We start from the raw sequence: 15134 nt of genomic DNA, 5'->3' as shown, positions 1-15134 counted from the left end.
CAAGTTTTTTCGACCACATTGGGCTGGTTAAAATAGTGACACCATTATAATCCTAAAAATAGTTCCTACTGTCAGTGGCTCAGCAGAGACGGCAGTGGTGGTAGGAGTGGAGTGAGGTCATGAGAAGGGATGTGCCCCAGTCGTCTGCCGTGGGGAGGGGGACAGCACCCAGGCTCATCTTGAGCCTGGATCCTGCACTTTCCACTTCTGCTTTAAAAAATTAAAGCCGTCCAAATAGCCAATGATCTTTTCATGAGTTGAGTCCTACTAGGTGAGGAGACAATTAAATTTGTAAGTACGATGTTCTTAATATGTAAATATTGTTTAACAAAGTGATCTTTCATATTGTAAATGATAGTTTAGGCACATACATTAATATTTTTAGAAAACAGTTTGGCCTTTTATTTTAAGTATTAACAGTTACTATACAGAATAGTTTTTATATATAGCAAAAGAAACTCTATGGTAAGGACCATAGTATTTATAATAAAATTGTAAAAACCTCTCCCCACCCCCATTTCTGACAGGGTTTGAAATATATGCCAGTAGGAAATATAAGAAAAGCAGCAACAGCTGGAAACGAGCTTACACTTGAGATCCACTGACTGAAGTTTTAAAAATATTGCATGAGGCTTTTAGACAATTTTAAGAATCTATTACGTATATTGTACAGATATGAAAGTTTTTGTCCACTGCAGTGTAAATTTTAAAATGTCAAAGAACAAAGGTCAGTGTTGGGAAATAAATATATCCTGGATAATTTCCTATTGACGGAACTGCTTTCTTATCTCAGGGAATGGGAAATTTGAAGCAGTCTTGCTGGTTAATACCCTTAGGAATATTAGTTATCACTAACAACTTGAACCTGTCAGAATAGGTGGATAATTGTGCTTTAACAACACTTGTGTACTCTTCTTTAACACGTTGGTTAATCCAGAAGTACATGAATACTCTTAAATGCTTCATTTTTTATAATAGATTTATAGGTACTGGCATCAAAGTGTCCTATGAACAAAGACAAAGATCAGCTTCCCGATATTTTAGTACGGATATGTCCATTGGGCAAATGGAACTTTTGGAGTGCCTGTTTCCAACTGATTTTCATTCTGTTCCTCCTCACTACACAGAGGTAAATGCTAGATACTTTTTCTTTAGATTCTTCCTTTTTTTTTTCCTTAAAGTTTGAGACAGAGGGTGAGAGAGCACGAGCAGGGGAGGGGCAGAGAGAGAGGAGGGAGAGCATCTGAAGCAGGCTCCATGCGGACAACTCAGTCTCCCAAACTGTGAGATCGTAACCTGAGCTGAAACCAAGAGTCGGATGCTTCATCGACTGAGCCACCCAGGTGTCCCTGTTGAACATTTTAATGTACGGCAGTCAAGGTCATTGTAAGAGTCTGTTAGACCTTTTAATTTAGAGTTGACTTGTTTTAAAGCGGCAGACAGATTATGAGACTGATGATTTCATTTCACTAACTTTCCAAGTACCATTAATTTCAGAAGATTTCTGCCATTCAACAAATACTGAATGCCTGCAGTGTGCTAAGAAGCACTGTTTAATACCAGCAAAATGTCTTTTGTTCATTTATTAGTAGTCTGATTTTTTTTTCTAATTCTGAAACCTGTTCTAGAGAAACTTTTCAAAGTTATTCATGATAACATTTATTGTTGTTACTTTGTACGTTATTTTATTTTCAGAGTACTTTCTTGGGCATTAATTTACTTGAATTCTCAGGTACATTTTGCAGATGAGATCCTAAGTATCCCAGGAGTGAACTAACTTGTCTAGGATTCACGCTGCTTGTAAGAGCCCAAAATGAAATGTAAACTCCTCTTTCTTGACTTCAAAAAGCTTAAGCTTTTCCCACTATTATATTAGCACCTCTGTTAATTCATGAAATTAATGATAGTTTAATATCTTACATTTAATTTATCTTTGTCTTTCTTTGTAAGCTTTTAATGTTTCATTCCAAAGAGCGGACTGATTCCCATCTCCCTGTGTGTCTTCAGCTTCATTATAAGCATTCTGAGAATAAAGGACCCCAGGTAAGAGGCCTTTTTATGTGATTACCACCTGTAAATTTTCATTTGATATGTATTTTGTCACAGTCATAAGGTTTTCACTTCCTTTTGTGGTATTAGTGGTTATATTAATGTTTTCCTTTTTTTTTTTTTTTTAAGGGTAATCAAGCAAGACTTAGTTCTGTTCCTCAGAAGGCAGAATTACAAATTAAGTTAAGTCCAGTGTTCTGCGAGCTGGATATCAGTATTGTGGACAGATTAAATTCCTTGCTTCAACCACAGAAACTTACTACAGTGGAAATGATGGCATCTCACATGTATACGTCCTACAATAAACCTATTAGTCTGGTAAGCATTCAGAACATTGCAAATACTAATCGTAAGTATAGCTAGCTAATGGGCTTATTGGGATCATTTCTGGACTTAAGTATTCTTAATAGCTTAAATAGCACCTATTATTAAAACAGCATCATTCATAATAATGAAAAATGAAGACTTGAATGCCTAGGTGGTAGACTAGCTGAATACGCTTTGCTAATATACGGAGTCAAATACTTTCGTGGCCATTTTGAATGATGGTTATGAAGACGGGCAACATGAAGAAAGCTCATGAAGGAGTAGTAAAAGTGGAACGTGTTACTCCACATAAACTTTTGTGACAACTGTGTAAATAAACTTGAGGTATAGAAAAAGAATGGATAGAACTGAACCAGTTGGTAGCATTGATTATGTTAGAGTGTAGCATTAGATTCCCTTTCCTTTTCTGTGTTTGTCCAAATTTTATAAATTTCAGTTACAATATCTGTGCAAAACTCATTCACGCATTTAGCAAACTACTTGGTCTACCTGTAAAAGGTAGCCCATATGATGAAAGACACACTTGTGAAGGTGGGAATTTAATTTATAGTATTGGGTTATTGGGCATCGCATTAGGTCACCTTTACTTATAGATCTGTCTGGTGCTTGGTGTCGTTTCTAAGCAAGTCAGATTTGCAAGAAATCCGTTAGGAATTTTGGGGCTGGAATTCGGGCGCTATAAGGACCGGGAACAGATACAGACAACTTTGGTTTAAAAAGAAAAGGGAAAAGCTATTTTTCCACTTACTTGTTTCTCCCTCAGTTAGTGGTGGGCATTCGCATTAAATCAGCGTTCTTAAATTTTTGTTGTCACCAATTGCTAATTATTTGAAGTTCTGTGGGGCTAGTGTGCGTGTTTACTGTTGGCCGTAGATGTACCAAGATGATGGCTTAATCTCTTGGGTTATTCTTGCTGAGAATAGGGGTTAGTATTACAAAGTCCAATAGGGGAGAGAAAGGATAGGTGTGTTAAAAATCCAAGTCTAGGGTAAGAAGGGGACTTTCTAATCTGGGAGGTCAGACTAGAAGTAGAGGGGAGTGTTCTCGCTTGCAGTGTAGTCTGGACTAAAGTTTTTTTTTTTTTTATTCTTTATTTTTGAGAGCGAGACAGAATGCAAGTGGGGGAGGAACAGAGAGAGAGGGAGACACAGAATCCGAAGTGGGATCCAGGCTCTGGGCTGTCAGCACAGAGCCCGATGTGGGACTTGAACTCAAAAACCACAAGGTCATGACCTGAGCCGAAGTCGGACGCTCAACTGACTGAGCCACCCAGGCACCCCTGGACTAAAGCTTTATAAGCTTCAATGCATTTTAGAAAAAAAAAACACCCAAAAACAGACTTTTATCTGAAGGGCATGTTCTTTGATACTTTTGTTGTAACATGATTTTGAGTAAAGGGTGCATACATGTCTTGGTTTCTAAGAGCCATCTGATGGGCTTATACACTTGGGTTGGATGGGAGCTTAGGGTGAGTCATCTGGTGAATATTTAGAATTTACACTGTGCCAGGCTCTGGGCTTCGGCCTGGAAATACAGAATTGAGTCAGGGATGGATGGGCCTTTGCATTTGGCTTAATGTATCTAAGTTCACATTGAGTCTTTGAAGTAGCATAGTGGTAGACAAATTCTTCATATTGGAAGTTAAGTTGATTTTTAACTGTATTGGACTTACTGATAACCTACTTTACACACTGTCCTTTTTTAGTCTGTACTAATATATGTATGCATCTATAGCACCTGTGTCTTTGGTTCAGTTTTTATTTTGACTGATTTTATATGAGGATTTAACTTTTGCCAGTAATTTGGAATTTTGTCAATAGCTGTTACATTATAAAATTCCATTACTCTAAATTAACATGGTTGGGGCGCCTGGGTGGCTCAGTTGGTTAAGTGTCCGACTTCAGCTCAGGTCACGATCTTGCAGTCCGTGGGTTCGAGCCCCGCGTCGGGCTCTGGGCTGATGGCTCAGAGCCTGGAGCCTGCTTCCGATTCTGTGTCTCCCTCTCTCTCTGCCCCTCCCCCATTCATGCTCTGTCTCTCTCTGTCTCAAAAATAAATAAACGTTAAAAAAAATTAAAAAATATAAAAAATAAAGAAATTAACATGGTAGTAGTCGATTTGAATTTTATTTTAATGCTTTATACTGAATGAGGAAGTAGTGATTATACATATTGTTGAATACTAACATCATTTGTGCTTATTTACTTAATTTGACATTTTGGCATATTTTTGATGTTTTGTGTTTTAGCACAAGGCTTTCACCGAAGTATTTCTGGATGATTCACATAGTCCTGCAAATTGTCGGATATCAGTCCAGGTTGCCACACCGGCATTAAACCTTTCTGTCCGCTTCCCAATACCCGATCTTCGGTCAGATCAGGAAAGAGGACCGTGGTTCAAGAAGTCGCTTCAGAAGGAGATCCTTCATTTAGCATTCACAGATCTAGAATTTAAGACTGAATTTATAGGAGGATCAACCCCAGAACAGATTAAATTGGAACTTACCTTTAGAGAACTAGTTGGTAAGATTGAACGTGCCTGTAAGAGCCAGACCAGAAATAACCGCTACTGAAACAAACATGAAAAAGTCTGACGGTCCACAATATTAGTAACATTAGACACCATTAGAAAACAAGAGGAATGGCTGTTTTCCAGTATTGTATACCAATACGGGATACAATTATTTTTTTGTTTTAGTTACTAAGCATGATTATTCACTTCCTTAAAGTACTTTTCTACAGGGGAATGTTGTAAAGTTTCTTTTCCCTTGTTCTGAGTTTTACACCTCTTTACAGATATTTACAGTTGATTTGCTGATTATGACTTCATTAAAGGGCCTTTAGGCGTTATCTGATCTAATCGACAGTGGTAGGAAACTCAGTATACTGGAGGAAAGTCATTCTTTGTGAGATGGACTGAAAAATCACGCATTGGTTATTGTGAACGGAGGGAATTCTTACAATGCTTGGTACAAAGCGTTTAAGAAATATAGTTATTATCCCTGTGTTCCTAGATGAGCTGCGTAAACTTTTGTGTAGAATAATCATTGAGTGACACTCACTAAGTGGCACCTGCTGTATTTACTGTCGTGATTATGTACCTTACACATTAAACTTGGTGCCTTAAGAATTTGAGTTTGGGCAGAAAACATCATCTTTAATTCATCTGCTCATCCTGTCTCCCCACATGTACCCATGAAACAGGGACAGAAGAATAAGTGCTGTACAACTTAATGTTGCACGTGTCCCTCATCCAGAGGACCTTTGCTTATGTAAGGAGGAAACTACTTTTTCTCTTAGCACTTGAAAAGAAATGCATTTTAGTGAATCAGTCTTGTTTTATTAGGGTCATTCCAGGAAGATAAAGGAGAGTCATCTGTTAAGTTTTTCCATGTGTCTAGTGGGGTAGATGGAGATACAGCATCATCAGATGACTTTGACTGGCCACGGTGAGTACCAGATGTATATGATAGACATTTAGTGAGACTATTGTTTCTAGAATAAATTGCTGTAGTACTTTTAATTGACATTTTGGCTATGAATTTAAAAATACTCACCCTTAATGCGAGAACTCAGAGGAAGATGGACAAAATCAATTTAAAAATCCATATTGAGGGGCGCCTGGGTGGCTTGGTCGGTTAAGCATCTGACTTCGGCTCAGGTCATGATCTCATGGTCCGTGAGTTCGAGCCCCGCGTCAGGCTCTGTGCTGACGGCTTAAAGCCTGGAGCCTGTTTCAGATTCTGTGTCTCCCTCTCTCTCTGCCCATCCCCTGCTCGTGCTCTGTCTCTCTCTGTCTCAAAAACAAATAAATGTTTAAAAAAAAAAAATAAAAAAAATAAAAATCCATATTGAGTGTATTCCTCTATGATGAAAGGTGTCTGTCTTTATTGTGAGAGATGAGGTTTAAAGTGTATTCCCTGGTCTCAAGTTACCCAGTTTAAGTAGAGGGACAGAAGAATCCTGAACTGTTTTAAAAATCGTTCAGGGCTACAGGCAAAGAGTCATGTGGCATCATTTGGTTAGTCGTCAGAAGAATCTTCTAGTCCGTGATCTCTTTTTTTCAAAAAAAGTCCATGACGGTGTTTTACAAATCTGGGGAGCTTTTACAAGATACTGATTCATGGACTCCACCCTGAGATTTTGGGATGGAGCGTGGGCATCAGGATAGTCCAAAATTACATCAGGTGATTCTAGTGTACAGGTGGATGTCAAAAATTACTTCAGAATTTCTTAGAATTAATAAAATAATTATATTTATTATAGGCTACTGTATTCATTAACACACTCGTTACTCAGTAGATATTAGAACAAGATTATTATTTAACTTAATGGCCTGATAGTGGGCTTTGATATGTTTGAAAGGATGTCATTTACTTGAAATAATAACTTTTTAGTATATTGAAAACTGAATATTTGAAACCTGAGCATTAAAGTGGTATTTCTTTAGCGCCATTACCTGCCACCAGTATATCAGGCCTTGCAGGCTCTTAGGCGTGATCAGTTCGTGCCTGGTAATGAGCAGTTTACTGTATGAGTTTCCAGCATAAGAAATGGATCTACTTCAGTTAATTTGGAAGCACATTTTATATTAGAATATCAAAATTAGGAAACATTGGTCACTGTTCATCACTAGAGCCAACTGGCACCACCTAATTAGGGGAAAACCCATTATAGATGCACGACAGCTGTTTTGTTTGAGGGCATCAGGCCTCCTCACAGCGGTGTCTAAGGGCAGACTGCAGATCCTTTACTAGTGACGAGCAGGGAGGAGGAAAGGAGGGGCCGAGGGCATCAGCTCCTTTATTCCAGGTTTGTAGCTTCCATACGACGGCAACCCTGCAAGCCTTTCATGATTGAAATTCCTGAAGGAAAGAATTACTTCATCATTGCAGTTCTAGCTTATTCCCTTATCATCCTCTCCTTTTCCATTTGAACAGTTTCTAGAACGTAAGGTCTCTTAGGTAAGCAAGTATTCCATGATAGCAGAACCCCAGAAGCATTTGATTTCGTGATAATAAATAGACTTCTTAGGTAAAATTCGTTGGCTGTTAGTGAAATTTACAGATCACCTTGTGTCCTCAAAAGATCAGATTTTTCTGTTAGCCAAGTATAAAATGGTAATGCCCCTGTTTTATTTCCTTCTGTACTTCGAAGTTACAACACACTCCGAAGTGGTTACGTGTCGATAACTAGACTTCGTAGAGAAGCTGAATCCTATTGTCAGTGGTTTTTGTGTCAGTGTGCAGAAAAGTTAAAGCTTTGCAATTTACACTGAGACCTTGAGTTTTTAAATTGTCTTTGCTGTCAGAATTGTACTGAAAATAAATCCGCCAGCCATGCATTCCATTTTGGAGAGGATAGCAGCTGAGGAAGAAGAGAGTGATGGCCGCTATCAGGAAGAAGAGGAAGGAGGTGCTCATTCCCTAAAGGATGTTTGTGATCTGCGAAGACCAGCCCCATCTCCCTTTTCTTCTCGCAGAGTCATGTTTGAAAATGAGCAGGTAAAATAAAAGTGAGCAGGCAATGAAGGGATTAGCCTCCATCACGTACCAATCATTTTCATTCTTTATTTTTAAAAAGTACTTTGTATACTACGTTTACTAGGTTTTTAACTCCAAGACTGAATAATACCCATTTCTTTCTTGGTTAAAAGTGATTATGTGTTTGTTTTCTTGCTCACATACCAAGTCCTATGGATAGGGTCAGAAGATGCTACTCTTAATTCTAAATACGAAATGGTTATTTGATGCTTTTTTTGCCCCAAACTATTCTATTTTAGATGGTGATGCCAGGAGACCCTGTGGAAATGACAGAGTTTCAGGATAAAGCAATCAGCAATTCTCACTATGTGCTGGAACTTACATTACCCAGCACTCATATAACACTACCTAATAAAAGTTTTTATGAGAAGCTGTATAATAGGTGAGTTGAAACGCATTCAGTTGAGTCTTTGGGATTGGACTGTTCTGCCTAACTGCCTCCCCGTTTCCCCACTTCCCCCTTTTCTTTCCTTTAATATTATCTACATCTCTGGGTACCTTGTGTGCTGTTGATTATGAAACTTAACGTTACAGTGGGCTGTTGTCATAGCAGAGTTTCCTAACCAGTGTGCCTGGTAACTCGGTTACTTGCGTGTGAAATGTTTATTTCCTCCACCGTCGTTAGCTGGCTGCTCTCTGTCACCTTACCACAGGGTACTGAGAAAATATGTCTTCTGTGCGTGCAGTGACATGAAAAGAGTTGGGAGGTCCTGGATGGAGGCCAGCAGGTGCTAGGGTGGAGTCAGAATCCTAGAATCTTTGTGTAAGGAGCATCTTTTTTCAGAGTTTAAAAAAGCATCTTGTTAGAATTCTACAATTCAAACTTGTCAGTTTGCATGTAACAATTTAAATTAATTATAAATATCCTTAAATATACATATCAAGCAAATATGTTGAAGTAAATGGGATTCTAGAGTTGAAATATCCTAGCCTCTGAAGACCTTCCTAGCTTACCTGGCCTCCCCAAGCTCAGTTTCCTCATCTATTAAAAAAAAAAAAAAAAAAAAAAAAAAAAAAAAAAAAGCGGGTGATACTTATACCTGTCTCAAAGCGTTGTTTAGAGGATTAGATGATACAGTACTTGGAAAGTTCTGAGAATACTGCCTAGCATATAGTTAGCACTCAGTAGTCCTCTTGTCACTGTCCTCGTTCCTATACACTGAAGGAATCTCTTCTATAGCATACCTGAAAGATGGTCTAGAAAAAGATGTTCTTAGTGTCTGTCATCACTAGCTTCCCATATGTAAACATGCTATTCTCATTTTTACTATTTTATTTTATTATTTTATTTTCAGAAGCGCCACCTTTGTTTCTGCTGTACATTTACTTGGTATCAGATATCCCTGGCCCTTTATTCCTTAACTGTTACTAATAAGCTCTGGATCTCCTTATTGCCTACCCGTGACCAAGATTGTTGATCTTAGAAAATTTAAGTTCAAGAAAGATCCACCAAGTTCACTTGTCTTGATGATGAGATAGGTTCATAGGACAGTCCATTGAGATGCAGGAAGAAAATGTTCTTCTGTTTAACTTTTTAAAAAGTCATAAAATTTATATATTTGTTTTATAATATTCATAATGTATAAATTGAAGCATATAATTTACAGACACATCAGAAGGCTTTTACAGGTTTTTTTTTTTTTTTTTTTAGCTTTTAGGGGTTTACACATGATCTAAGATTTGGAAACCACTGATCTCTCAACCATTCTTTTATAGTTGTGAAATAACTAAGAGCTCACGGATGCGTAAGGCTAAGACAGAAAAATGAAAGATGAGTTCAAAGTCCAGCCCAGAGGTCAGAGGGCTTAGTCCATTTCTTACACTTTCTGCATTTGCTCAAGCAGGTGGCTGTTGGTTAAATTGGGAGATCAGAACAGAAATATGCATCTTAAATTCAATTTATAAATCTGTTCCTTTACCGCATTTTAAATACAAGACCAGGTTTGTTTGTTTTTTTTAACACGAGTCCTTGGTTGGAGGATTTACATAAGTATAACCCAAAAGGTTTCGTCTGCAGTTTTTAATTTCTGAAAAAACAGTTTCAAAGTAATCTGAGTACAGAATCCTTCTTGGATTTTAAGATTTTTTCAGTCTATATACTTAAAAGTCATCTGCTAGCACAATATTTTATTAAAATCTACTTACAGCAATAAATACAGCTGGGATGAACACATTTGAGGCCAGACACAGTGACACTTGGTGAATACACAGAACGTCGAGCTCGCCTGGTGGGAGCGGCATTCTCCGGTGTGCTGGAGAGCAGTCCCAAGGAGCCAGCAGTCAGCATATGGGGGACATCAGTCAGCATGGCACGTGGGGCAGGTGACTGCTCCCATCGGGGTGCTAGAGAGTATCTGTTCTTCTGAGGATGGGTTACGTGGGGGGTTGCCGAAGAGCATTTCTGTCGTGCCTCACTCTGCCCACTTCTCCTGCTGTCAGGTGCCTACAGCTATATAAATACTGAAGTGTTCCCTTACCTTGTGGATCTTATAAGTCACATATCGAGGCTCTCCGGGCTGTGAATTCTTTGCTCCTTATTTGGCTGTGAATATGTATATTTTTATTTTGAAGTTAATATCAAAGTTTTCAAATATTCTCCAGCTTAACAGAAAATGGCACAAAGAGCTTTTTTTTTTTTTTTTTGTCTCCTGAATCCTTTGAGACTGAGCTGCTGGCCTGAGGCTCCCTGAGCACTTGGGTGTGTACTGCCCACAAACAAGGACACTCTTCTACATAATTGTAACTCAGCCATCAAAGTGAGAACATTGATACTCGGCGCTACCTAGTCCTCAGACCCCATTTGAGTTTTGCTAAATGTTTCAATATTGCCCTTTTGATTATATAATTATATGTTCTGTATTATAGTGTTATGTATTCTATAATATATAACATAAAATACATATATAATATTGTATAATATAATTAATGTATTATATAATGTGTATTATATATTATATAGTATATATAACTTTTATTTTTAATTTTTGTACATCTAAAAACATAACTCTGACCAGGAGTTATAACCAACTTTGCCTTAACTTCACACATTTAAGATCTTGGTTTATTCCCTCAGTGCCTGGGTCATCGGGCCCTGTTTAGACACACAGTCTCAGGTACAGGACCGTTTTTTCTATTTTAAAAACTCCTTTAGAATAGAATGTAAAAAAAGAATTTTCACTAGCTTTTTGGACCAGATATTTCTTGAGCATCTTATATTTTAAGCTCACAGCCACAGGACCATGGTGATATGTCCTTAAATATCTTAGGCGTCTTCTTTCTTGGTATTAGAAACATCACCCGTGTTTTGCAGTATTAATGGTACCAAGACTGTGTTTAGACCAACATGTAAATTAAGGAAAATGTAAAGTCATATGAAACTTATCTTTACAGGTCACCTCCCAGGAACTCCAGGTTTTAGATAAAGTAATGGTTTCTCTTTAACCTATGAAGATAAGAGAAGAGTTGTGAGGAATAAGTAAGAGAAGAGTTATTTCCCGAGAAGATTCTTCATTTTGTTTTTTTTTCCCCCTTTTATATCTTTGTTATTTATATACATAGGAGTTCAAAGTAAGGTCAGGGTTTAGACTCTTTCGTTTCTTTGTCCTATAAGTAATATACCCAAGAGAAGCCAGCAAGCCAATGAGTACCATACAGTTTTGGGGCACAGCTGTCATTGTGTCTGAGATGAGACCTATTTCTGGCCTGTGTCACTGGTATTCTTCACCTATGACGCTTCCCAGATGGAGAGCTTTCAGGGTGGGGATCTCAGTCTACTGAGGGTCACAGTACTCCATCCTGGTGTATACTTTCTAGGGCTGCAGAAGCTCAGGAATTGGCCCAGAAAATTCCTAGACAAGTGGTTTCTCACAGGAAGGGCCAGGGCTCCATCATGGCTTGGCACCTTAACTGGTATTCACACTAGGCTTTACGATGAGTCTGTGCTTTTGGCAGTCCTTCCATGTGAGTCATCAAACCCTTGGTGCCTGTTACGTGACAGTCACTGTGTGAGGCCCATAGAAGGGTGCCCAAGGCCTACGTCCCTCTCTCTGAGAGGCTGCAGTCTAGGAAGGGGAAGCAAGAGAATAGAGTGTTGTAGGCGCCATGATTGAGTTACATCTGTGAAGGATTTGCTGGGGGTCCAAATCGATCAGAAGGCTTCGGAGAGGATGTTGTAAAGTCTGAGTTTTCATGGAAATGTGGAGCATGGGTGATGAGGGTGGGGGGAGGAACAGAAGGGCATCAGAGTAGGGACAGAGATTTCTTTGAAAAAGGAGGATGTGTTGTCGCCTGGCTTGACACGTATCAACCGTTAGTCCCCGGTCTTGACTTGGCTGCGCAGCTCGTGAGAGGGTCTCATGTTTCACTTGCGCTCTTGGTCTCCTGCACACTCCCCAATGAAGCTGCTCTTTCCGTGGGAGGGAACGCACTTATCTAGGGACGGTGAGCGATGGAGGAGAGAGCTGGACGAGATGTGGGCTGTGGCCCCAGTTCCCCCGCAGATCAGCTGTGTGGCCTGTGGGAGGCAGCTTCTCCGAGCGTGAAGTGAGGGTGATGGTTCTTCCTTGGCTGCCCCGTGGGATTGGGGGGCATCACACGAGACAGAGCGTGCTGTGTTGCGGCTTGCAGAGTGCTCTCCTGTGGGAGCAGTTTTCCCTTGTTCCTCATGGGTTTTTAAATTAACTGCCTCCTTTAAAGTGCATTTAGATGTATGCACACCACACAGGTAAAACTAGGCAGATGGCTGATTAGGTTATCGCATCGTACGGATTCCTTTCTCACGGCCCCGCACTAGCACCATCCACTGCTTTTTCCTTTGAAAGAACGTAATGGATGTTTAAAAAAAACAAAAAAACAAAAACCAAAACTTTTTTTTTTTGTAGGGTCTAATTTCTGTGTCACCATTTAGAAAAATTATTATTCACGTGACTTCTTAAAGGCATGTTCTGTCGTGTACCTTCAGTGGAACTACGAGTGATGTCCTTATTTTTCAACTTCTGTCTATAATAGGATCTTTAACGACTTGCTGCTCTGGGAACCAACTGCCCCTTCGCCAGTGGAGACATTTGAGAATATTTCATATGGTATTGGTCTTTCCGTAGCCAGTCAACTGATTAATACCTTCAACAAAGATAGTTGTAGTCAATTTAAATCTACAGTTCACTATGGTAATGTATTTTAAATTTGTTTGGAATTAAAATGCCTGGTTTATCAGTAAATTAGCAACCCTTTCTCAATTGGCATTAAAATATTTCTTGGCTGTTTTCTGCTCGTAATATATTTCATAGTATCTTTTAGTAACTTACAGTATTTCCCCACTTTCATCTATATATTGAGAATATTATCAATGAAACGTGTTGCCTTTATAGTGACACCATACACGTTGTCTTAAGTTCATTGGGAAAGAGAACAATATAGTAAGTACGTTCTTATTGTGAGGCCAGATTCTTGGTAAAAAAAAAACAAAAGAACAAAACAGGTTGTAAGATAAGAATTGTGATAATGTTCCAGTTACTGTTTTATTTTAATAACTGTCAGAACCGTAGAATTATGACATTTGTTTCTCGCAGATGAGGAAAGTGGATCTGAGGAGGAGACGTTGCAGTATTTCTCTACCCTTGATCCCAACTATCGTTCCCGTAGGAAAAAAAAACTAGACTCTCAGAACAAGAACTCACAAAGTTTTCTCTCAGTTCTTCTGAGTGTTAATCATGGATTAATGGCAGTGTTCACAGAAGTAAAGGTGAGGATTTACAAATGCAAAGTGTTTCAAGTGTATCTTATTTCAAATCTCCCCTGATCCATACATGCAGTCATCGAGGGAGCGGGAGGTTGTCTCGGGCCTGGGGAAGATCAGTGTTGTGAGGCACTCGCTCCGCGGTGACCTGGTGACCGCAGCTTTGGGGAACGAGCGGTCACTGCAGATCAGAAGACAAGTGTTACGTGGTCCTTTTGGCAAAAATGCTGGTTCTGCTCCTGCAGTGATCGCTAGAAATTGTATCTGTTACAAAGGCGGATGAAGTACAGGGATTCATTTGGCAGAAGAGGCCCCCACCAGCATTTAATTATTCAGTTTTTAATACCACTGTGGTGGGTGGTTCCAGAATCAGACCAGTTTGCCACCACATGGGAGGAACTTCGAAGCTGAATCAGGAAGGAGCAACCCAAGGGTCATTCTTCCTTTTCTGCATGTAAATAATGACTTCTGTGTTTTTCTGATCTTTTTTTTTTTTTTTTTTTTTAGCAAGATAATGGAGATCTGTTGGAGAACAAGCATGGTGAATTCTGGTTAGAGTTCAATAGTGGTTCCTTGTTTTGTGTGACAAAATACGAAGGTTTTGATGACAAGCACTACATCTGCCTTCATTCTAGCAGTTTCAGTCTATACCACAAAGGTAGGACACGTTTCATGTGTGTGTTGTTCGCTTCTGTTTAGACCGGTTTAAATTTTATTTCACAAAATCTATTGAGAACAGAACTCTGATAATAGAAATTATTTTCTGTGGAGTGTTCTGATTCCATTGGCAAAGTAATGCTTATTGTACATTAGGAGTTGACTTTATGTTTTTTGGGGCAACAACTTTATTGAGATACAATTCATGTACCATCCATTTCACCCATTTAAACTCCACATTTCATTGGCTTTTACTATTTCACAGAATTGTTGCAACCATCATCACAGTCAACTTTAGAATGTTTTCATCACCCCTAAAAGAAACTAGGTACCCCTTAGCTGTACCCCTCCCATAGCCTTCACCCTGCCCAGCACTAAATAACCTCTGATCTACTTTGTGGATTTATGTATTCTGTATGTTTATGGAATCATTCAGTATGTGGTCTTTTGTGACTGGCTTCTTTCATTTGTCATGATGTTTCCAAGCCTCATCCAGGTGTGACGGTGTTTTATCCTTTTTCATTGCCGAATAACACTCCATTTTATGGATATACCGTATCTTATTATCCACCGATGAGTTGATAAGACTTTATGGTCGTTACTCTCTTAAACAGTATCTCCTGTGGTAACAGATATAGAATTTACCATCCTGTGAGCACATTCCCTGTCACCTTGTGAACAGAAGATATTTGCAGCATTCTTTTTTTTTTTTTTTTCCTTCTAAGTGTAGAAAACAGTACTTGGACAGTCTTAATGTTTATCAGATTTTTCTGTTTAAATTTAATTTTCCTAGCATTTCCTATCTTAATTGTTTTCTTGAGTACC

At 38.9% G+C, this 15134-nt stretch overlaps 1 protein-coding gene across 7 annotated transcripts in view; it reads left to right on the top strand.

The window, feature by feature from the left end:
• Window positions 1–15134, top strand: part of ATG2B (autophagy related 2B) — an 84075-nt gene that overhangs the window by 27254 nt on the left and 41687 nt on the right. For all 7 annotated transcript variants that reach the window (XR_006219080.1, XM_042990480.1, XM_042990478.1 and 4 more), the window contains 10 exons: window positions 979–1129; window positions 1951–2043; window positions 2179–2367; window positions 4625–4898; window positions 5722–5824; window positions 7687–7879; window positions 8158–8300; window positions 12926–13083; window positions 13486–13658; window positions 14160–14310. Coding sequence is in view for 6 of the 7 variants with exons in the window: in XM_042990480.1 (XP_042846414.1) it covers window positions 979–1129; window positions 1951–2043; window positions 2179–2367; window positions 4625–4898; window positions 5722–5824; window positions 7687–7879; window positions 8158–8300; window positions 12926–13083; window positions 13486–13658; window positions 14160–14310 (1628 nt within the window). In the remaining variant the exon portion in view is untranslated. The remainder of the gene's footprint in view (window positions 1–978; window positions 1130–1950; window positions 2044–2178; window positions 2368–4624; window positions 4899–5721; window positions 5825–7686; window positions 7880–8157; window positions 8301–12925; window positions 13084–13485; window positions 13659–14159; window positions 14311–15134) is intronic.

Source organism: Panthera tigris, chromosome B3, assembly GCF_018350195.1.
Source record: "Panthera tigris isolate Pti1 chromosome B3, P.tigris_Pti1_mat1.1, whole genome shotgun sequence".
Taxonomy (NCBI): domain Eukaryota; kingdom Metazoa; phylum Chordata; class Mammalia; order Carnivora; family Felidae; genus Panthera; species Panthera tigris.
The sequence above is the reverse complement of the archived record's forward strand: the minus strand, read 5'-3'. Positions and strand labels throughout refer to the sequence as shown.